A 22,459-nucleotide genomic window follows, 5' to 3' on the forward strand; every position below is an offset into this window, starting at 1 on the left:
TTACTAATTAAACTAACAATCATTTAGAATTATATTATCAATTTATAATGTAAACTAAAAATTTCGAGATATAAATAATTTATGAAACTATGTAATTAAAATGAGAATTAGAAAATAAAATAAAATGATTCGTGTAAAGAAATAAATAAATAGATTTGAAATTTGTAGAATAAATATACAAATTTTCATACGAATAATTTTATATATAAGTTACAAATTTTATTTATTTAGGAATTATAAAGATGTGATTTGATAGTTTTGTGTGTGTGTGTGTATATATACTAAATTGAAATCGAATTATTCGGATTATAAAATCGAATTATAAACACTTGAAAATAATCGTACGACACTATGCTAATTTTATGAAACTTAATTTATAAAAGAAACTTAATATTTAAAAGAGACTTATTTAATAAATAAATTTTTGTACAATTCCTTTCTTTTTGCTTCCCGTAAGGTGCAATGCACCATGTATATTTATTAATCAATTAAAGTTTTGCTTTGTTTAGAAAATCTCAAACGTTCACACCTTCTAGCACGGATCTTAAAGCAGCCCAATTAATAAACCCCTCCTCTCCTCTTCTCCTCTCTCTGTGTGTCCGTGAAATCCCCTAAACCAGCGCCCCCCCCTCTGCTTTCTTTTTACGCCAACCCCTCCCTCTCTCTTTTCGCCATCTCCTTCCCCTCTCCTCTCTTCTGTCACTGAGGTGACACGACCACAAACCCCCGCCCCACTCTCTCCTCTCTCTTGGTCCGTGAAACACCACAACAGTGCCGCCCCCCTCTCTCTTTTTCGCCTCCCCTTCCCTCCCGTGAAACCCTAACCCGTGCCGTACCCGCCCTCTCTGTCTCTATCTCTCTTTTCTTCTCTTTTTACAAACTCATGTCACCAAATCCGGTTGGGATTTCCCTCCTCTTTCATATTTTGGGTTGCGGTTTTTGCTCATACCCGTTAAGGGTTTCTTGTGCTTTGTTGTGTGCTTGCGCTTGTGAAGCTTGAGACGAGGCTAGAAGCAAGGTGGAGAAGGCAACAACCGACTACGACTACCAACTCTCGCCGCGACATGGATTTGGAAGCAAAGCCGGTAACTTGCTTGTGCCCTTCTTATCATCCCTCTTTAATTTCTGTTTTGCCTTGTGATGGCACGAGGGCATCGACCCTTTTGACTTGATAGTGTATTGCTTAGTATATTTTGGTTGTTGTCGGGGTCCTCGTATCTAATTTCATTGAGGTGTTGTTAGATTACTTGGTTGTCTTTTGAATATGAAATCGAGTATTGAATTGAACCCATTGATATGGAAATTGTTGTCGATTAGTTGTCACGACTCATTTACTTGTGAATTTGGATGCCGAATGGTTGCTCGGCTACAATTTGGTTCTTGTTTGATTTCCAAAATGTGTGAATTTGCAACTCAAAACCGAGCCCCCTCAATTAGTGTTGAATGCTAAGTTTAATGGTAATGTGCTTGTACTAGTGCACTAATGAATTAACAAGACCTAACTGTGAATTTTTATAAATTAAGGGGCTAGTATGTTAATTTCTAATAGTTATACAATAACCTCTTTCAGAGGGGCTTGAATGAATAAAATACATTTTTATTTTTATTTTATTTTATATATATATGGCTCGGCCTTTGATGGTGTGAACTGTTGGGTTGGACTTAATATATCTTTTAAAAAAAAAATTAGTCTTAACCGGATGCAATTTGAATATCCAAAATAATTTGAATTGAGTCCCTTCTAGTACTACATAAAATAAGTAAAATTGATTCAAGCTTTCTCAGATCCCTGATTTATTCTTACGAATTTGACTATCTATATTCCTTAAAAATTTGTTGATCATTATATGATATTGTTGCGATATATATAAACATAGAACTAAATTGAAAATTTGAATTATAACATGATTAACTATAAGGTGACATAAAATTATGTGCATCATTACATAGTATATTTATTGTTCAAATTAAGTTCACCGTTATTGAAATGTTTGCCTCATGCTGAGCACTTCATTTATTATCAAATAAAATATCGACACATTAAAACATCCAAATCTACGTAACCCAAACCAGTAAATTAATTTAATGAAACTTTAGGTATAAATTAAATTAACACATCTTAATAGAATTAAGGAAGATTTGTGACAATATCATTTTAAATTTTATACAAACCGGAATCAAAGTAACCAAATTTATTTATAATTTTCTTATTAATTATTACAATTAATTATATGACAAAATCCCACTTAACTGAATAAATTTAGATGTTTCATTTTAGACTTGATCAAATTTAGGAAGTTAATTAAAAGTAGCATAACGAAGTTATTTAAATGAAAATTTTGGCTAAGTTATTCATAAATTAAAATTTAAACAAGCAATTCATCTTCAAATATAATTAGATTAAATTAAGTCAAGTTACTCATGACGAATCCGGATCAAGTCAATTTGACTAAATTGGTCCAGTCAGACTGACTGAATCGACAAAATTTTATAAATCGAACTAATCGAGAATTTAACATAAACATATTAATTGGGGCGCAGGTTAGAATAATTTAGAGTAGATCTTAATTAGTTATAATTACGTAATTTCAGATCAGCAGATTTCGTACGAGCTCGATCATTGGGTTGATCCGACTGACCCGCAGTTCGGAGCATACGCGGATCACGCTGATTATTAGCGACATAGACTCCAGCCCTACAGGTGTGGGATATCTGAATTATTCTTTTCGTGGGCGTACTCTTACCAGTCGTTCCATCTGACCTGACATTCGCACTTTATTTTTAAGTAGCTGCATTAAAAATGTAGAGCATGTTTATCCTTTTCTGCACTCTAGGTAGAATTGCATAAACCCTGAAAAATCCGAATTTACTGTATTTTAAGAGTAGAGTAATTAAATAATATTATATATATATGATTAGAATATTAGGTTATTAGTTGTCTTCTTCCCGTAGAAGACAATATATTATTATTCTACGTGCATATGCATGCATTGGTGAGAGCTGAGCAGGGCCGAGTGACTTCGTTCCGTCTTGTGTCACTTGGCATGGGACGGCCTGATAGCCACTGAGCTGAGCGTCACTTGATTCTCGGATGGCCTTAGGATTTATATTATATGTACTAGTTGGAACTATATATGTTTTCCGTTCATTTTACATTTTTACGTGCACCGGTTAGAGTCCGGATGTACGAACGATTCCCCACCTACATTAGGAGCTACATGCCTAGGACGGGTTACCCCATCGGTGGTTCGAGGCCCCGATGGCATTGTTTCAGGGCTGCGCAGCTGGACTGGCAGCCTTGATATTACGCTACACGGTTCGAGGCCGTGGCGTTGTGTTGCACGGTTCGAGGCCGTGGCACTCTAGTGCACTAGTTCGAGGCTGGCACTACTTTTTGATATTACGCTACACGGTTCGAGGCCGTGGCGTTGTGTTGCACGGTTCGAGGCCGTGGCACTTTAGTGCACCAGTTCGAGGCTGGCACTACTTTTGATTGACTTATTTTTACGACCTGCATTGTATGATTTCTCCTATTGGATATGTTTGGGTGATGAATCGTTAGGCGAGATGACACATTGGATTTGATATAACCATCGGCTAGTGTGCTATTATCTTGTGGAGCAATGCTCGATGTCACTAGGCAACGTGTATCATTGCACTCTGATCACAGTCCTTGGATTATATTATTCAGATTCTTTTGGTAAAGGTATAACCATCGGCTAGTGTGCTATTATCTTGTGGAGCAATGCTCGATGTCACTAGGCATCGTGTATCATTGCACTCTGATCACAGTCCTTGGATTATATTATTCAGATTCTTTTGGTAAAGGTATAACCATCGGCTAGTGTGCTATTATCTTGTGGAGCAATGCTCGATGTCACTAGGCATCGTGTATCATTGCACTCTGATCACAGTCCTTGGATTATACTATTCGATTCTTTTGATACTATTGGCACGGCACGGGGTGATTACTTATTCGTATTATTATTATTGTTATTGTATTTGGGCACATAGTGCAAGGAGTACTGGATTCCGACTTGATTTATATCCGATATTACACCTTGATTTTATTTTGGGTTTATTTCGCATGTTGGCATAATAGAATAATCGCATCATGGCATCATTCAAAAGTATTGTAAATTCGATTAGCTATTAATATAGGTTCACACATGTGCATATTTTTAATTGTATTCATTTTATAAATAAAAGTGCTTTGACCGTAGAGGATCCCTGAGGGGATAATTCTGGGTCACATACTGGGCGATTCGTCGCTCACCCACAAGTTGTTTCGTGGGTTTTAGGTACAGGTTCTGGCGGTCCGCAGCAGGAGATGTCAGGAGCTGTCCCCGAGGGCCATACCACTTGACCTAGTTAGGGTTAGGCTTTTGATTAGGTTTACGAGTCCCGTATTTCCTGTGTTATATATACGGGCTCGATAGATTATGTATCCCCTTCTATAGATGGTGTTATTTGGATCCGAGGTGGATCGAATTATATGTTATGTATGTGTATGTTTATTTATTTGCTATGTGACTGATGCTTGACATTTATATTATTTTGCTTCCGCTGCTGTTTGATTTATTATTTATGATTAGCCTTGCGTGCTTAATGATTAATTAAGCATTCATTAAGCACGAGGCGAGGTTGATCACACCTTAATCCAGAATTTCTGGTTTGGGGTGTGACAGAAGCGATATGGAGTATTGATCTGTTAATGTTATAGTATTGCCCCGTTAATTTTACAGTATTCATCTTGTCATTTTACAGTATTCATCTTGTGGAAATCTGGAGGAAAGAGATGATAGAGATGTGATATGGAGTATTGATATGTTAATTTTACAGTATTCATCTTGTAATTTTACAATATAGAAGATTCAATTGAAAATTCTACTGTATACAAGATTCAATTTTACAGTATACAAGATTCAATTGAAAATTCTACTGTATACAATATTCAATTTTACAGTATACAATATTCAATTGTAAATTTTACTGTGTAGAAGATTCAATTTTACAGTATACAAGATTCAATTTTACAGTATATAAGATTCAATTGAAAATTTTACTGTATACAAGATTCAATTTTACAGTATACAAGATTCAACCTAGTGCGGAAGCTAATAATTAACTCTAACTGCCAATAGCCGCTAATAACCGCTAATAACTAACTCTAACTACCAATAACTTCCTATAATTGTAATTTCCAAAAGTACAATTTGAAAGTACATTTATTTTGTCATGTTGTGCAAGTTGCAATCTTTTTCTAACTATCATGGGACCACTTTAAATAGTTGCTGGATGTTTTGTGATTAATTGATATATTTTATGTGATATATTATATAATTATACAGCATATAGAAGTAATTTTACAATATTCGCACAAGTCAAACCTGTGGACAAATGGTGGACAAAAGGCTGTGGACAATTAGACGCTTCCTTACAAAAGTGCCCCTATTCATTTTGTTTAAGCTGTTCCAACCGCCAGGGAGACAGGCGGCTCACAGTCCTAGCTGACCGCCCGGGGTTTTACAAAAGTGCCCCCTGTTCACTTTTTTTTTTAAAACTGTCTCAACCGCCAGGGGGATGGCCCATAGTCCTAGCTGACCGCCTAAGGCAGGGGCAGTCCTTTTTTTTTTTTTTTTTAGAGATCTTAATATTTTCATTTAAATAATTTTGTAAAGTTTTAGTTTTCTTGTTTAAGGTGTATGTCAAAAAATAAGACATTTGATATATTTATGAAGTGATGTCGTAATTCTTTATAACTTTGATTTGATTTGTCAGTTGAATTTCACAAGTCTGAAGATAACACTAATTAAGGACTTAGCATTGATTCTTATTAATTTATTTTATTTAAATATACACAAGAAAATATAGTTAGATTGCCTCAATGATGTCAACTTCTTTCTTTTTTAGAAAATAATTGGAGAGCGAGAGAGAGAATAATTGGATTATTTGATTATTGTCAACATATACTTTTTGCTTGAATAAGTAAACATACACAATAAATAGTAAATGTATTTTAAAATAATTATATGGATAATTTTTTAATAATCTCTTAGGCTTTTGACTAAATAAAATACCGATCATTGCATGTCTATTGTTGATAAAAAACTTAAATTGAATTTTTGAGGTACTAAACGACGTTTTTTTTTTGCAATTCTGATGCTTTAGATGTCCGAAAATTTCCCAAGAGATTTTCCTGGGTGAAATTCGAATCCATCTCGTCCCCCCCTTTCCGAAAAGTGGTTATACGCACAAATCCGACTTTTCTAGCCAAATATGGCTGTTTAATTTTTTTTTTAGAAGCTGAACTTTAGAAATTCATAACTAATTGTAGAAAAATCCAAATAAATTGACATTTGTGTCAATTCTGTGTATTTTTGAATGCTCTACATTCTGGTGTAATCACTTTTGCAGTTTGGTCCCTATATCAGTCCAGACTTGCTGATTTACCAGCAAAGGTGCTTGGCTGCTCAGTCTAGGGTGCTTTGTGCATGGACAGAGATTTAATTTAAGCTTTGAACATATTTTAGTAGCTCTAAACTACTGTTTTATACTAGAAATAAATAGAATAAGATCAAAGCTCCAAGATATCATTTAATCAATTTTTTTGAAATATCAACAAGTTGTCAGAACTTGAAAATTTAAGAATCAATGCTAAGTCCTTAATTAGTGTTATATTTAGACTTGTGATATCCAACTGACAAATCAAATAAAATCAAAGTTATAAAGAGTTACGACATCACTTCATAAATTTATCAAATGTCTTATTTTTTGGCATACACTAGAATAGACAGGACAAGTGCAAATCTCTCGTAAAATGATGATAGGATGCGACCAGCACACCAAGGAGGATGTTGAGCAAATACAACTTGCACTCCAGGAATCGACTAACCTTTTTAGCGAAATGCATCGCTCCTTTATTCCAAAACCAAAGAAACCTGGGGACTTGGGACCACTTATTAAACCAGCCGACAAGGATAGATTAGTACTGGATGCCTTAGCTCAACTTCTCAGTGATGGATTAGATCCAATCTTTGAAGAGCACTCACATGGCTCTTCAACGCAGCCCGTGCCTAAAAAAAAAAAGCACTCTTTTGACTATATATAGTAAGTATCTAATGTGAAATCCGCTTTTTCTCGATTCCGGTATTTATGAAGAAATGCAATCCTGCCCTTCGTGCGATCCTTATTTTGCGTTTCCGGCTGAGGGTAAAGTGAACGGACGCATTCCAGGTAAGCGCTGGAGAAGTAGAGCGGATGAAGGAGGAGGACCCTGGCTCGCTCGTAACGTTAGTAGTTACTCGCTGGCAAAGAATAATAGGGAAAGTACGTACTTAGGTCAAGCAGTTCGAATTAAGGAAAGCATGAGATAGGAAAATACTATGCATATGGATAGAAAGCAAAACAAGAAAACTAAAACTTTACAAAATTATTTAAATAAAAATGTTAAGATCTCTAAAAATAAAAATAAATAAACCGCCCGGCCCCCAGGCGGTAAAGCTAGGACCGTGGGCTGCCCGTCCCCCTAGCGGTTGGGGCAGTTTTAAAAAAAAAGTTAACAGGGGCACTTTTGTAAAAACTTTTTTTTAGGGTTTTAATAAAAATGGACAGAATTAATGAGTTTAGAAGATAAGACAATTGTTGATAAATATTAATGTAGTTTAATTTTACCAAAATACGTAAAAGTTGTCAAATTTTGTTTATACTAAAATAACTAAATATACGTACATTATGCAATAGACAAATATACATTCAATTATATATGAATATGTAAATCATAATATTCAAGTATATATAAAAAAAATATATCAAACATTAAGTGGAGTAATAATATTTATGAGCTAAATTCATAGAAAAAATTATTGGACCCACATTTAAATTATAATAAAAAAATCAACCAACAATTGCTGAAACTTACTAAATTAATTTCTGGAGTTATAAAGAAAAATAATTATTGGACCCACATCGAATAATCTTTTCCAAATCAAGAAAAAGATTATTCGATGGACTAAACTTCTGGAGTTATAAAGGCATTTCTCTGCGTTTTCTCTAGAGAACCTAAAGATAATGCAAAAAAAAATACAGATGTACCAAATTCTTTGCTAGACGGTAGCATCAATTGTTGGGCAAGTATTCTATTTATTATTTGCTAGTTTTGTACATAACTCTTAATTATTATTCATATATATTTGCTAGTTTTGTACATAACTCTTAGTTTTGCTAGACGGTAGCATCATTTATTTATTTTTCTGTGTTAATGAAAGGGTCAGAAAAAAAAGCAGAAGAGAGCAATTTTGCAATTTGATTTGAAGTACAGATGTGTTCTTTAATAGATAGTTGGTGTATGTTTTAAACATATTTATTATTTTTCAAGTAGTTTTATTAATTTATTTTAAAATGTTAAGCTATAATAATTTGTTAATAACTAAATATGATTTGATCAAACTGTTTTGTGATAAAATATGGGATTTTTTACAATTTTTTATACATAATATCAATTATTATTTCTAAACACTGAACTTTTTTTTAATCAATTATTTGATAGATATCATAGTCGGTGTAAGTTTGATAGTAGATTTATTAATTTATTTTAAAACATTAAGCTAAAATAAAACACAAATATTATTTGATCTAACTATTTTGGGATAATATGGTAGCTTTTCAATTTTTAATGCATAATATGAATTACTATTTATAAATAGTACACTATTTTTCCTTCTATAATTTGAACTTTAAGTCTTCATTATAACCGACAATATTATTTTCAAGATCTACATTATCCTCCTAGGTTTTAAAATTCATTTTGTGTTAAAATTTTAATTCGGATCTCTACCGAAAAAGATATTTGTCACTGTTTATTTTTTTATTTTTAACTTTATGATAAACTAACAAAACAAAATAAAAAAGGACAGAAATAAGATAAGGGTGAAGGAAAGAATCTATTTTTGATCTAGTGACAAATACATAAAATTTTTATGTAAAAGATCATGTGTTCGAAACTCACTAATTGAGAAAATTCTCTATATTAATTCACATGGGTTTGAAACATATTGAATAGCTTGACCCAACTCATATTTTAAAACAAGATAAGGGTCAATAAAAAAAAAAAATCCAACGCCGACATTGATTCTTTAGAAAATGGATATTCCTTTCTTTGATCTTCACAAAAGAATTAAATCATGACATAAAGACCGAAAGCAAAATGTTCCTGAGAAAAATTAAAATTTAGAGACTATTCTAGTCTTTACTATGGTGTTGCAAGTGCACTGAGAAAAATTAAAATTTGAAATTTTCTCTTTTTCTTTCTTTTGTTAAAGAAAAAGATGAATTCTATCCTTCTAAATCATAATATCGGTAGTAAAAGATCTTCATTCGGTTTTGTATGTGCGACTTCTCATATAAAAAATAATATCTTTATGTTTCTGACGAAAGTAACTCATTCTAAGAGGGTGATGTTTATGTGAGAAGTCACAATAATACTTCTTTCTTTCATCTGAGTAGGTGTTTTTGTCTGGTGTATTTAGTCACTACTCGTTGTTTTGTCTTCATTTGAGTAGGTGCTTCCGTCTAACGGATCTGGCCATCATTTTTCGGTGCTTCCACTTCCTAGAACTGGTCCCAGCTCTTCACTTCGCCTTTCTGGGGAGTTTTTATTCTTCATGACAAGCGATTCGTTTTTTATTCTCTTCTTCCGAGTTCTTCTTCCTCTCTTTAGCAATGTAAGAGTGGGTGGATTGAGTTGTACATATAGATACTTACTTTATATGTCATTGTTTGTGTTGGTTGTCTGTTGGCGTTTGCTATGTGCTATCTTTCTACTCTTCCTCTTTTCCCTTCCTTTTCTAACTTTCACACTGGCGGTTCTTCATTAGGACCTCTGAGTAGTGACTGTCCCGGTCTGGTTTGATTCAGTGCCTCTCTTGGAGCTTCAGAGTGGTGACTGCCTCGGTCTGATTGATTCAATTCTCAATTCGGTTTGATTCAATGCCTTCTCCGATATAGTCTGCCAGAAGGAATATGACAACTATGTACACCGAGAAAATAGTCATTATGCTCCTATCATTTCCATGAAGCAAGGATAACTAATTTGATCTCAATAGAATGCACAGTCCTTGTGCGTTTTTAGTTTGTTTACAACTATATGCTTTCTCAGACACTCGTAGTCTAATCTTATGTAATAGCTAGTTTGTAACTCTTTTAATTCAATAAAATTTCCTACTAACTTTTAACCAAAAATAAAAAAATATTTTATAGCTAAATTAAAAACTAATTCTCTATAAAAATAAATACTTACGCAAGTAAAATTCTATATTATGATACTCTCCAATTTGTTCTAGGCTATATCAAAGTCATTGTTTAATTTCCTTATCAAGGGAAAAAAAATGTTCTCAAGAAAGTAATCAATTTTGTATGTTGTGTGTGTATTTTTCTTTTCTAATTGAATTCTTCCCTCTTTGCATTTCTTAAAAGAAATTACGTATTAAAGAAAAGGTGCATTTTAATAAAATTGCATTTTCCAAAAGGATAGTATCAACGATATTGTTTAAATAAAATTTAAAAAATGCAAGTGCTTTTAAAAAAAAAATCATTTTAGTATTCGTATGTATCAAATTCGAATCAATATAAAGGTGATTTAATCATTCATCAAACAATTTAATTAAACTTACAACAGCTGATTTTAATGATTGATGAATAAGCAACAGAATTGAAATCAAACCAAAATTTGCATGTATCTTTCTGAAGTGATGTTTGACATATATTTAATTCTAGTTTTTAATTGGGACACCTTTAATTAATATTGTCAAAAATTTCAAAGAATGCATTCTAAATTTGATGTACACTAAAGCTACTAATAAATATATCTCAGTACATTTATCAACTCTGATAGCAATTGGAACTGTAGGGGCTGTTCGGCAAGAGTTTCTTATTTAAAGCTAAAGGAGGTTTTTTTAGTTTTTTTAGCCGCTTAATTCTGTCGAGCATCAGTACCTTAGCACAGATTAAAATTATCTCCTTTAATCTCCTTTTATTCGGATCTTAATCCTCTGCTCAGGGCTTAAGGCACCTCCACCCCTTCCTTTAGTTTCCTTAACTATTACTCACGGATTAAGACAATCGAACATTGGTTTCTTAAACCTTCTTAAGACTTAATCCTAATACGGATTAAGAGGTGTTGCCGAGCCGTAAGGTTATAAAAGCAGGGAGTACACGTAGTGCATTGTAATGACATCATGAAAATGATATCAGTGTATCTTATTAGATTCTCATCATCTGACTCATTTCAAATTATTCTTGTTCATGGCATGGGTTGTATTACAGAGAACTAGAATTTTGTTTTAATCTAAAATGTTTTGCATAATTCCATGAGCTTGTCTAAAGTAAAATGTTACATTGGTTGGGAAACATAATTCTAAGATTACAATCAATCAATCTACCATAAGGAGAAATATCATAATTACTTATTTAACCTTGACAAGTTGACATCCATTCCTTCTCTGTTAGATTTTTGAATCTTGTGCAGATATTGTCCAGCCCATCTTAGAAAATGAACGGTGAAGATTTATCGAGGACTATCGGATGGGACCTTGTACTGAAGAGGAGCCCAATTAAATATGAGGCCAGCTTGTTGGTCAAAGCCCAACAAATGATAAAAGTAATCCAATGTATACAATTGATGAACCCAAGTATTTATTTAAACTTCTATTAAATAAAAGCAAAACTAACGATGATTTTTGACAGATAGGACAAGAGGAGTTTGACTAATATAACACCACTCTCATTTTAGCCTATATAACACCAACTCTAAAACCTATACAGTAGCAGTTAGCTAATAACAAATCTCAAACAACTACAAAGATCTCTTCCTGAAATTACAAACAGGAAAAAAAAATCAAGCAGCTGCAAATATGAGAAAAAAAAAAACTCTACACATGTCAAAAGAACCAGACTGCTGCAGTAATTTTTTCACTCCTCAGATACACATATATACAAGCAAAGCATACATAGAACCATATATCATTGATGTACTACCAGTTAAAAATAAATGTGCTGTGATCCATCTCCATTCATAGTAACTAGATTGACACCATGCTAGTCAACACTTTGTCGAGCTGTTCTTCGGGGAGCCGGACTTGCAAATTGTTCATGCATATTCCTGGTATTGCATGTAACTGGAGTTGCAGGTACTTGAGGGAACTCATCAATTGTTGTGATGCTCTGGGAAGCAGTTTTCAGGGTAGGCACAATACCAGGTAAGTGAGATGAGTGTTGACCCACATTTGTAGCACTGCGTGAAACTGTTTTTCGGGCAAGTTGAGTTACAGGTAATTGAGACGAATGTTCAATCACATTGCTTATACTTCTTGTAACTCTTCTCTGTGTAGGTTGAGTTGCTGATAATTCATTTGCATTGTCTGTGCTCAGTAAACCTGGTCTTTTGGCAGGTTGAGTTGAACACAACTCAGACAATGTATTTGCATTGTTGATGCTTTGAGAAGGTGATTTGGTATGAAGTGGAGCTGTTGGTAACTCAGAGGAATCTACATCAAGTTTGCTGTTACTTTCCGAAACCGTATCGTGGTGAAGTGGAGCTGCGGGTACCTCCCCTTGCACAATTTGCACTTCCAACTTCTCTAATTCAGCTTCAAAATCATCCTATCTCAAGAGGAAAAAAATAAGTACTCAGATAAATTATATATTCTTAAAATCATGAAAGAAGGAAAAAATAATAATTTTTGCACATTACACCTAGTATAGCACTATAATGGAGACCACGCCCAATATTTTTCATCAATGGTACTATGCTCAATTTAATTTGGCGTTGCATACGGTGCTAGGTTTAAGAGTAATTGTCAAGTACGATTGACTAAATTGCCCTGAAATTGTTATTTTGACTCGACCAAATCAAATTATAAGAAGTTCATACAAACTTCAAGATCAGCACACTGGCTTCATAAAAAAGTGGTCAATGGACAAATCAGGCTGTAACTTTGCAAAATACCCAATTATATACAAGATATAGAAGATAATAAACCTCGTTGAAATCTGCCGAATTTCCAACTGGGTTTGATAGCATATCCTGTATCTCTTTTATACTCTCAAAATTTTCTCTCGTGTCCTCTCCTGTGACCTTCTGTATTTCATCTATGCTCCTATAATTTTTTACCCATAATAATAGAAACAATACTTATTAATTTATACCTTGTGAATTTAACCCATGAGCTCTATGTATGGCATTACAGTATAGTTTCGAAAACTACTTTTCTGTGTTAACAAGCATATTTCTCATACAAAATTATTAACTCCCAAGTAATGAGAATCTAACTAATTATCCTTGAAACATCATTCAACAATCTGAAATTGTATGCCATTCTAATTGTAATAATTGTTTTCACTACCAGCATGCAACCATATAATAAGTACAATGTACCAAAAGCTAACTAATTAATATTTGGCATTCATTTTTAATTTCTTCAACAATGCAGGGTCTTTTAGTGCATACTAAAATTTCAGGGATTTCTTTGCAACTTAGAAACTAAATACTCCTCTCTGCAAATTTCTATGAAAAGGAATTCTGGTATCTGGTAAAACTGGTACATGATAGTAGAGCTAGTAATGAGCAAAATGGAACTGAAGCATACAAGCCTTGCTGAAGAGCCTGAACTGCTGCAGAGCCTGATTTGAGAGCATCGATTGTGTCATATGTTGCCTTTACATTCTCCAGTGTTATCACCTGTTTGCATAGTTTAACTTCAGATGTTGTGCTTCATGAAACAATAAGGTACGAGTGAGGCTATGGTACTATGCATAGCACGGATTGGTCCGTAATATGAATCAATATTTTTGTTTTGAAGGTCTAAATAGTAGATCTGAACCGTTCAACATGATCTCCATATGAAAATGTACCTCCATACTAAATTTTACATTTTTTAGAATTTTTTTACTATTTTTTTAGATAGGTAGAAAATCACTACTTTTGAATGGCCTAGAATTGTTAGATCAAGTGATAATCTACTTGTCTAAAAAATGTAAAATTTGATCTACAACTACATTTTCACATGTATATCATGTTGAACGGTTCAGATCGGTTATATGGACTTTGAAAACGGAGATATTAATTCATACTACAGACCAATCCACGCTATGCATAGTACCATAGCCTCACTCATAAGGCATATAAGATGCAAATCCTTGTACCTGATCATGAAGTCGTAACTGAGAGTTCACAAGCTGTTGTATTTGTGCCTCATATAGTTTCTTCTTCTTGAGACTTTGTATTGCAGCTGACAGAAAGCCCAAGGAAATATTTCTCTTAAAATGCTAACTTTGCAGGGACCATTTTAGAAATATGATTGAGTACAATGTGTTTAGCTTATGTTTACTTAAATTTCGGTGAATTTCCTTTGAAATAGTGTAGATTATATTCTTTTCCAAGAGTAAATCTATGATTCAGAAATTTGAATTTTATTTGCTACTAAATATTCTTAATATTACACATATCAGAGTAGTTTACCAGTTTTGTTTTTCAGTTTTGCATATTCCTTGGCCTTTTCAGCTTCTCCAGAGACCTTTTCCTGAAGTTGTTTTTCTCTCATCTCTAGCATATTTAGATTCTACAGTTGTTCAAATAGAATTATAGTAACCTATTGGAAAAACAGAGAGGCATCAAATAGTTTATGCAAAGAGTACTATATTTTGTACTAGTTCCGGTACCAAAGAACATTGGTCCAGTACCATATTTGTACTAATACTGGTACCAAAGAACGTCCAGTGCCTTGCAGAATTGGATTGAGTTCAGCTTTTGGAAAATTTTAAGTGAATCAGGGTGGGTTCCGGTCTTGGGCCACTTTTCTTCTAGTCTTTTGGTTTCAATTTTCTTTTATTATAAGTTTGATCATGGTATTGGTCGGACCAGTTTCGGATCATTGAATATTGAATTTTTTTCAGATCCCTGGTGGATTTTATGGGGCCAATTTGAAGCTTTTTAGTTCTACTTGGAAATGTGAATGTTTTTTTTTTATATATTTTATTTTATCAAACAGACTACCAATTTTGAGAATCCTACTACTCTAGAAATCAGTTGCCTCTTTTCCAGGTTTCTATTTCTTATGGAACTATATATATCTCTTAATTTGGAAGAAAAACACTTCTCTGAGATTTATATTTCAGAACATGCTTCAAATTTATTGAGTCTTTTTTTAAAAAAAATAATAGGGCTGCTATCAAGTAAGTTTTACAGGGCATATATAAACAAAAGAAATGTATCCTAGAGTAGACCAAGGAAAATTCAAAACAAGAATTGGTCAAATTAGAGATAGCTTAGGCAAATCTCTGAACTTTGGCAATTAATTATGATATCTTTACTTCTTGGCGAAGTAAAATCATGAAATTTCAACTCTTTGGTACTTCTATAGTACGTAACACCCCCACACAAAAAGAAAAGAAAAAAAAAAAACAAAAAGGAAAATATAATCTAAAAACATGGAAGGAAGAAAACATACTTCTGGTGTTTACATATCTAAGAGATTTTAACTTGGGAGGTGTAAAGTAAGATCACAAATTTTCAATTAAATAACTGAAGTACCTTACTGAGTTGATCAATACTATCAGCAGCTGAAGGTGCTTTCTTAGTACTCTTCTTCTTTTTCCCTAAAAGCTTCTTTAACAAGTTCATTTTCAAAATCTCAACTGTGATTGTGTGTATCTGCGTGTATGAGTGAGAGAGAGAGGGGGGGGGGGGGGGGAAGAAGAGATGAATTAGAGATGACTGTTTAAAAAAAGCAACATAATTTCTTTTATTTCTAGAAAACCAAAAGCTCATTCAATCAACTTGTAGGAAATAAATTATTTATTTATTTCTAGAAACCCAAGAGATTAGTTTAGACACCATATCTAAATAATAAACCCCACAATATAGCAGCAGGATAAAATGATGGGTTTTGCAAAAAGATAAACTCAGTAATTAATCAAAATTGCTCAAGTGATAACCTCTGAAATTAATATTCTTGTCAAATCTGGCAACCGTTCTTCCTAAAAACTGAAATTTGCATCAATAATTTTCATTGAAGTTGGGTTTTTGAGTGTTTGAATTCTACATAGTACATAAACAAGATATTTTAATAAAACTGTTTGGGGGTGTGACCATGTGAGGAGAGAAAAAAATGGCAGGGTTGGTAGAAATGTCTCTGTGGACCTCCTCATCAGAGAAAATGACAGTGCACCGACCATGGTCCGAGTGTATTTAATAATTAATAATTTGTTGACCTGAAGGAAAGTTCCAAGGTAGAAAAGACCTTTCTATGTCCACATTTCAGTCTTGTACAATCTAGACTTCTACTACTTTGACAATATTTGTTTTTTTAAAGATACTTTGACAATATTTGTTGATGCCGAAATATTTTTTGTTACAACCTTAATAAATCAAAATTAATTGATTATCACTTGTTCGTTCATTTCTGGTTTCCTACGCCGCTACGCGGACTGAGAATGCATACAAATATCAATCAGTTCACAGACTGGATCTGTGCATCAATTCAGTACGCAGACTTACATATGCGCACGGATTTTTTTTTTTTTTTAAACAATAGACCCTTTTTCAGAACTTTCAGAATTAAAACAGAGTATATCTAATATATAGAAATAGAGATAGATGGAAAATTAAAATGGCAAGCGAGATGGTTTGAAAGGTCATATCAGTCAGAAAATTGCAGTGTGTTCTCCATCCTCTTTCAATCCTCTGAAATTATTGGATGAGAATTTTAGTAGAATAGAATGATTGATATTATAGAGTTGAAGCTTGTATGGTTGACGGTAACGGTAGACAAGAAAATTGCAGAGTTCTCCGTTCTCTTCCCTGATAGATTTTGTGGATATTGTCTCTCTTTTTTATAAATTATAAAAAATAAAAATAAAGGTTTGGTATGCATATTGCATAGTAAGGACACGCACTAATATGCACCTCCGTGCACGTCCTCAGTCCGAGTCCTCTGCAATATGCATATCACCATAGCCTCACTCAAGTTTTTTTTATTTTATTTTATTTCCTTTGGTGAAGTAGGTACACAGTCAAATCATTGCATCTAGAGGTACATTGAATGCATAATTACATCACAAAACGAGGTAAAAAATAATTTACCCTAGTTGAATGCATGTAATCTAATCTAGAAAGTGAGAGCTAACATTAATTATATACACAAATTAGCACAACCCGGGTGAGATCACTTGATCAGCCTAATTAACTTGTCAAACTTTTTTTGAGGTCTAACAGCACAGGCTTCAATTGATATGTGCATTTAGTACAGAAGTTGATCGAACGCAGTAATGGTGATCGTTGGTGTACAGCCCCTAGCCTCCGTATTCACTGAAACTATCTAGCTCTGATCAGTCGAAACCCTGTCCCCAACGGATTCCTCGGGCATTGTCCCAGATATTGTGCTATCTGCTAACCCACGGCCACGCAGTGGTGCTTGTATAACAAGAACAGATGCTGTGGCACCAAAATCGGTTGATGCCAACAAATCCCCAATTGGCCCAAGCTCGTGAAATTCGCTCCATTCAGTCATCCCGGCAGTTAGTCTCGACCCCACCAAGCCCTGCTCTTTACCGACTAACAACAATTCCTTTCCTTCTGACTCAATCCTCCTTATTGCCTCCACAGTATCTTCCGCATTCGCTACTACATGCTCACGGTAATCAAACACTGCTACAGCACTTCTTTCTACGAATAGACGGAGGCATTCGTCATCCATATGCCGCTCTCTTATTTCTGCATCCTCTGAATTTACGGAACTTGTGCTTGTGCTGCTGCTGCTGCTGCGGCTCGTAGTCATGAACCGCACAATAGAAATCTCGATGCCAGGGTGGCTCATCATACGACTTCCCAGAGCGAGGGATTCGCGGTCATCTGGGCCACCGAAGAAGAGTACTCCCACACGGAGTGCAGTACCATGTGCGGAAAATCCACCGATGCCTCGATCAACAATGACAGCTGTTGTTTTGAAAAATTAATAATTAAGCCATAGCTCCACAAATTTCACATCACAAGAATATTGAACTGCAACTAAGAATAACATTGTTAGTACCGACTGTGCACGGGGAAAGCTCCATAACTTTCTTGTTAACATTACGGACCGATGGGTGCGACGAAACCTCTAATGAACCATCAACTGCCAATTGCATGTGGAATGGAACCAGCACCATTGCCGCATGACAATTCTCTGCTTCTGCCACAATATCTTCATGCATCGTCAGAAAAGGTGAGATCGCAGCCGAAGTACGAACAAAAACACCACCTGCTTGCTGTGCATAGCATTCAAATGCATGCGCAACAGCTACGGACTGTGCCTGGAGGTGAATCCCGTACTTGCCATGGCCAGACATAATTGGGTCATGAAGTAGGAGCAAGGCAGGTGTGTGACCCGTTAGTTCGATTAGCTGAACTGCTGAGACTGATATTGGCGTGTGTATGGTTGGATAAGTGCAATCTATGACAGAAATGAGTGCTGGAACATCTCGCGGATTGTGAACACAGGCGAGTATGCGTAGCTCGGATCCTTGGTCATTCCAGTGCACCGTCCGCCTTTTGTAGAACACTAATCGTCGCGTTGGTTTGACCACAGAGTTTAGAAAGGGGGTAACTATTGCGGTCAGGACAACAGACATGATGACTAGGATGGTGAATGCTTGAGTTCCAAGGATCTGGGCATTAATAAAATTGGAAAAAAATGTTAATAATAGACAACTTAATTTCTTGGTGAATCATTTCTAAACAAAACAAATTTTGTGCATAAACAATTGTAAAAAAATGTTAATAATAGACAACTTAATTACCCTTTTGTTGAAGGCAACATTGAGCATGGCTAGCTCAATGACCCCCTTGGTGTTCATTAGCAACCCAAAAGATACTCCGTCGTGTACTTGCATGTCATAGCAAGCTGCTATCATCACTCCACCTAACACTTTCAACAGAGCCGCCACGAGCACCAGCGCCGCCATATATAGTGCCAGCTCAACATGCTTGATCGAGGAAATATCCATCATCAAGCCGCTACATACAAAAAACAATGGCAATAATATTCCCCTAACAAGATCATATACCTTCTCCACCAATGATGCACTTATCGGCCCTTGCGGTATTGCCAAACCATACGTGAATGCTCCAAACACTGCATGTATGCCGATTAAGTCTCCAAGGAATGCTGATAACAAAACTCCTGCTAGGACGGCCACCTCCTCGAATTCTCCCACGTTTCCATGCCCCGAAATTGCTCTTTGGGAAAGCTTTCGCATCATTGGCCTTACTAATGCAAAACACACAACATAGAATATGGTGCCTGCTAGAACTGTATATATAGCTGACATGAAATCTTTGCCACTCTCTGATATGGCAACCGCAGCAGACAAACCAAACCAAGCGAAGCTGTCAACTAATATGGCAGCCGAGAGTGTCAACCTGCCTATGTCGGTGCTTACTATCTTAAGCTCGGTGACGGTGCGTGCTAGGACAGAGAAGGCACTAACCGAGAAAGATACACTAATAAAAATTACAAAAGCGACCTGGTTTGTCTGTTCGTTGAGCTTCTTGTGTAATGTGGATCCTGAAACTGCAGCAAGAGCAAATGGTGGGAAGGTGCAAGCAATTGCAAACCAGAAGCAACGCCAGCCTGAACTACGGATCGACGGAACGTCAATCCCGAGGCCGATGGTGAAGATATAGTAAACGAGGCCGAGATAGGCTAGTGATTCTAAGGGAAAGAGGCTTCTTGGAGGAAATAAAGTCATAGCAACTTTGGGTATTCTGCCAAGAACTGAAGGCCCCAGCAAAAAACCTCCCTGTGAGAAATTGAGAAACAAAAGAACTGATGATTAGGTTTGTTCAAAGAAAAACAAGAATGCAAAAGAGAGAGAGAAAATTAGAAGAATTTAGTACATAAATTGTTTAAGCGAGCTCTGAAATGATATGCTACTTTATTAGTTTTATGTGAGCTAGTTTTAACACACTTTTAATTACTTCACAATTGTATATAAATTTGTTGATTTAAACTTTTGTCTGCTACAAATAAAATAACAATAATAAAAGACCATGTCCATGGTGTGCACATTTCACAAACTGTTCATTTTCTTAACATAGTAGACTCAAATGTCTGAAATGATTTCCTTTACTATTTACTCAAACGCCTAAATTTTTCAGAAGATTTTTGAAAAGAAGATAATAAATTATAATAAAAAATAGTCGTCAAAAAATAACCAATCAATTGACATCTTCTTTTCCTAATAATATTATCTGAAAAATGCAAATTAAGCGGCATGTGCATTATCATCGACTCAAACTTACAATGATCTCCGAGACATGCCGGGGGAGCTTGAGAGGTCGCAGGAGGAAGTGCATGCCCCGGCTGGTAGCAATGACAATCAGAAGTTGTATGAGAAACAAGGTGACGGCGTAGAGATACGGTTTATGGTCTGCGCTCCTAAAAATGCCAGGGGTAATGATCATGTTTGGCGAGAAGCAGATCATCGGGAAACTTGCCGAGTTGTTTGTAGGTGGTAAAATGAGGTCCGGTATTACAGAAGACACCGATTTCTCTATTGGAGGAATATTCATTTTTTTTTATTGGATCCTAATTTGTTCCCTTTTCTCCTCTTTCTTTGATTAATTTCTATGTTTTCTTGTTGGTTTTCAGAGGAGTACAGGAACAATGGAGGGAGGTGGGGGAAGGTGGTGGCAATCTGGCGGATAGATTTCATGAAGAAATTAAAGAGATGTGAAACCTATTAGGAGAATTTTGATACAGCGAGTCAGTTTTTATCTGTAACTCTTGACAAGAGATATTATATATTGTTTTTCACAAATATATACAGCACAGTCCATTCAAATTCTTTCTTTTTCTCATTTTTCTAAATTTTTTTTTTTTTAATTTTCGCTATCGAGTGTTAATACCCAGACAATTTCTCTTTTAATTTAATGTTAGATACAGCTTGTCATGGCTAAATTGGTACTTAGCGTCCATCAAGCTGGGTGATTTTTGTATTTAGGAAAAATAATTTCCGGAATTAACAAATCAATAATGAAACAAAATTTTCAAATCAGAAATGTAGTTCAATTATTTAGGGGTCTAGACGTTTGTAATTTCCTATGCTATTATTTTTTTAGTAAATTAATCACACAAATAACTCTATATATAGTTTAGCTCCCGATTTTTTTATTTATATCCAAAAAATAAATCAAATTACAAAAAATAACTACTTCGCGTTGAATTTCGAAAACTATCCAATCCGGTTACCTAGTAACCGGATTTTTATTTTTTTTCCGGTTACCCAATTCCCGGATTAGTGAAATGGGTCCGGTTATTGGTTAACCGGAAATGAGCAAAAAGTTTGGTATGGTATATGTCCGGTTAATGGTGCACCGGTTTTGTTTTTTTTGTTTTTTTAAAAAAAAAACACAAATTATTATTTTTTTTTATTTTTTTAAAAAAAAACAGAAATTATTATTTTTTTTATTTTTTGTATTAAAATATTAGAAATGTTGAATATATTTCTTTGAAAATAGATGAAATACAATATAATTTGATTTATTAGAAAGACTACAACAAATAACCCGGATCAATATTTTTCAGGTCGGATTTTTCGCGGCTGTAAGAAAAATTAATATATTTCTTTATGTGTTATTGGAAAAAAAAATAAAAATGCTTAGATTCCGAGTTATTGATCCCGGTTCAAAAGTTACTTCTAGGTAATCTAGAAAATATTATGATCTTTGTAGTACATTTAATTTATTAAAAGTTGTATCTATTTTGAGAATTATTTTTGAATAATAATCATTAAATAAATTAAAGTTTTTGTTTTTTTTTTCAAAATAGATATAACTTTTAATAAATTAAATGTACTAGAAAGATCATAATATTTTCTAGATTACATAGAAGTAACTTTTGAACCGGGATCAATAACTCGGAATCTAAGCATTTTTATTTTTTTTCCAATAACACATAAAAAAATATATTAATTTTTCTTACAACCGCGAAAAATCCGACCTGAAAAATATTAATTCAGATTATTTGTTGCAGTCTTTCTAATAAATCAAATTATATTGTATTCCATCTATTTTCAAAGAAATATATTCAACATTTCTAATATTTTAATACAAAAAATAAAAAAATAATAATAATTTCTGTTTTTTTTAAAAAAAAAACAAAACAAAACCGGTGCACCATTAACCGGACATATACCATACCAAACTTTTTGCTCATTTCCGGTTAACCAATAACCGGACCCATTTCACTAATCCGGGAATTGGGTAATCGGAAAAAAAATAAAAATCCGGTTACTAGGTAACCGGATTGGGTAGTTTTCGAAATTCAATGCCGAAGTAGTTATTTTTTGTAATTTGATTTATTTTTTGGATATAAATAAAAAAATCGGATTTATCTCATTTATCGTTTCGTTTAAAGTTTTGTAT

At 34.3% G+C, this 22,459-nt stretch overlaps 2 protein-coding genes and 1 long non-coding RNA gene across 6 annotated transcripts; 1 reads left to right on the forward strand and 2 right to left on the reverse strand.

The window, feature by feature from the left end:
• Nucleotides 1–607: 607 nt before the first annotated feature.
• Nucleotides 608–4,570, forward strand: LOC144574929 (uncharacterized). The gene is made up of 3 exons (XR_013518312.1): nucleotides 608–1,085; nucleotides 2,593–2,701; nucleotides 4,302–4,570. It is a non-coding gene; the product is annotated as an uncharacterized LOC144574929 (long non-coding RNA).
• A 7,120-nt stretch (nucleotides 4,571–11,690) lies between these two features.
• On the reverse strand, nucleotides 11,691–16,163 carry LOC144575011 (vacuolar protein sorting-associated protein 32 homolog 1-like). 4 transcript variants are annotated; one of them, XM_078325125.1, is made up of 7 exons: nucleotides 15,991–16,162; nucleotides 15,587–15,706; nucleotides 14,516–14,615; nucleotides 14,200–14,285; nucleotides 13,644–13,735; nucleotides 13,037–13,154; nucleotides 11,691–12,657 (listed from the first exon to the last, which is right to left on the reverse strand). In XM_078325125.1, the coding sequence occupies exons 2-7, from the start codon at nucleotides 15,674–15,676 to the stop codon at nucleotides 12,094–12,096; spliced, it is 1,050 nt and encodes a 349-aa protein (XP_078181251.1). In that variant the 5' UTR covers nucleotides 15,677–15,706; nucleotides 15,991–16,162; the 3' UTR covers nucleotides 11,691–12,093. The 4 variants fall into 4 exon arrangements, with proteins under 4 accessions (XP_078181251.1, XP_078181250.1, XP_078181253.1 ...); XM_078325124.1 differs by having other exon boundaries at nucleotides 15,587–16,163; XM_078325127.1 differs by lacking the exon at nucleotides 15,991–16,162 and having other exon boundaries at nucleotides 14,516–14,599; nucleotides 15,587–15,723.
• Nucleotides 16,164–17,372: 1,209 nt separating this feature from the next.
• Nucleotides 17,373–21,045, reverse strand: LOC144575164 (cation/H(+) antiporter 15-like). Its single transcript, XM_078325280.1, has 4 exons — nucleotides 20,336–21,045; nucleotides 18,832–19,833; nucleotides 18,084–18,699; nucleotides 17,373–17,989 (listed from the first exon to the last, which is right to left on the reverse strand). The coding sequence occupies exons 1-4, from the start codon at nucleotides 20,603–20,605 to the stop codon at nucleotides 17,373–17,375; spliced, it is 2,505 nt and encodes an 834-aa protein (XP_078181406.1). The 5' UTR covers nucleotides 20,606–21,045.
• Nucleotides 21,046–22,459: the final 1,414 nt, after the last annotated feature.

Source organism: Carex rostrata, chromosome 23 (genome assembly GCF_964058835.1).
Source record: "Carex rostrata chromosome 23, lpCarRost1.2, whole genome shotgun sequence".
Taxonomy (NCBI): Eukaryota; Viridiplantae; Streptophyta; class Magnoliopsida; order Poales; family Cyperaceae; genus Carex; species Carex rostrata.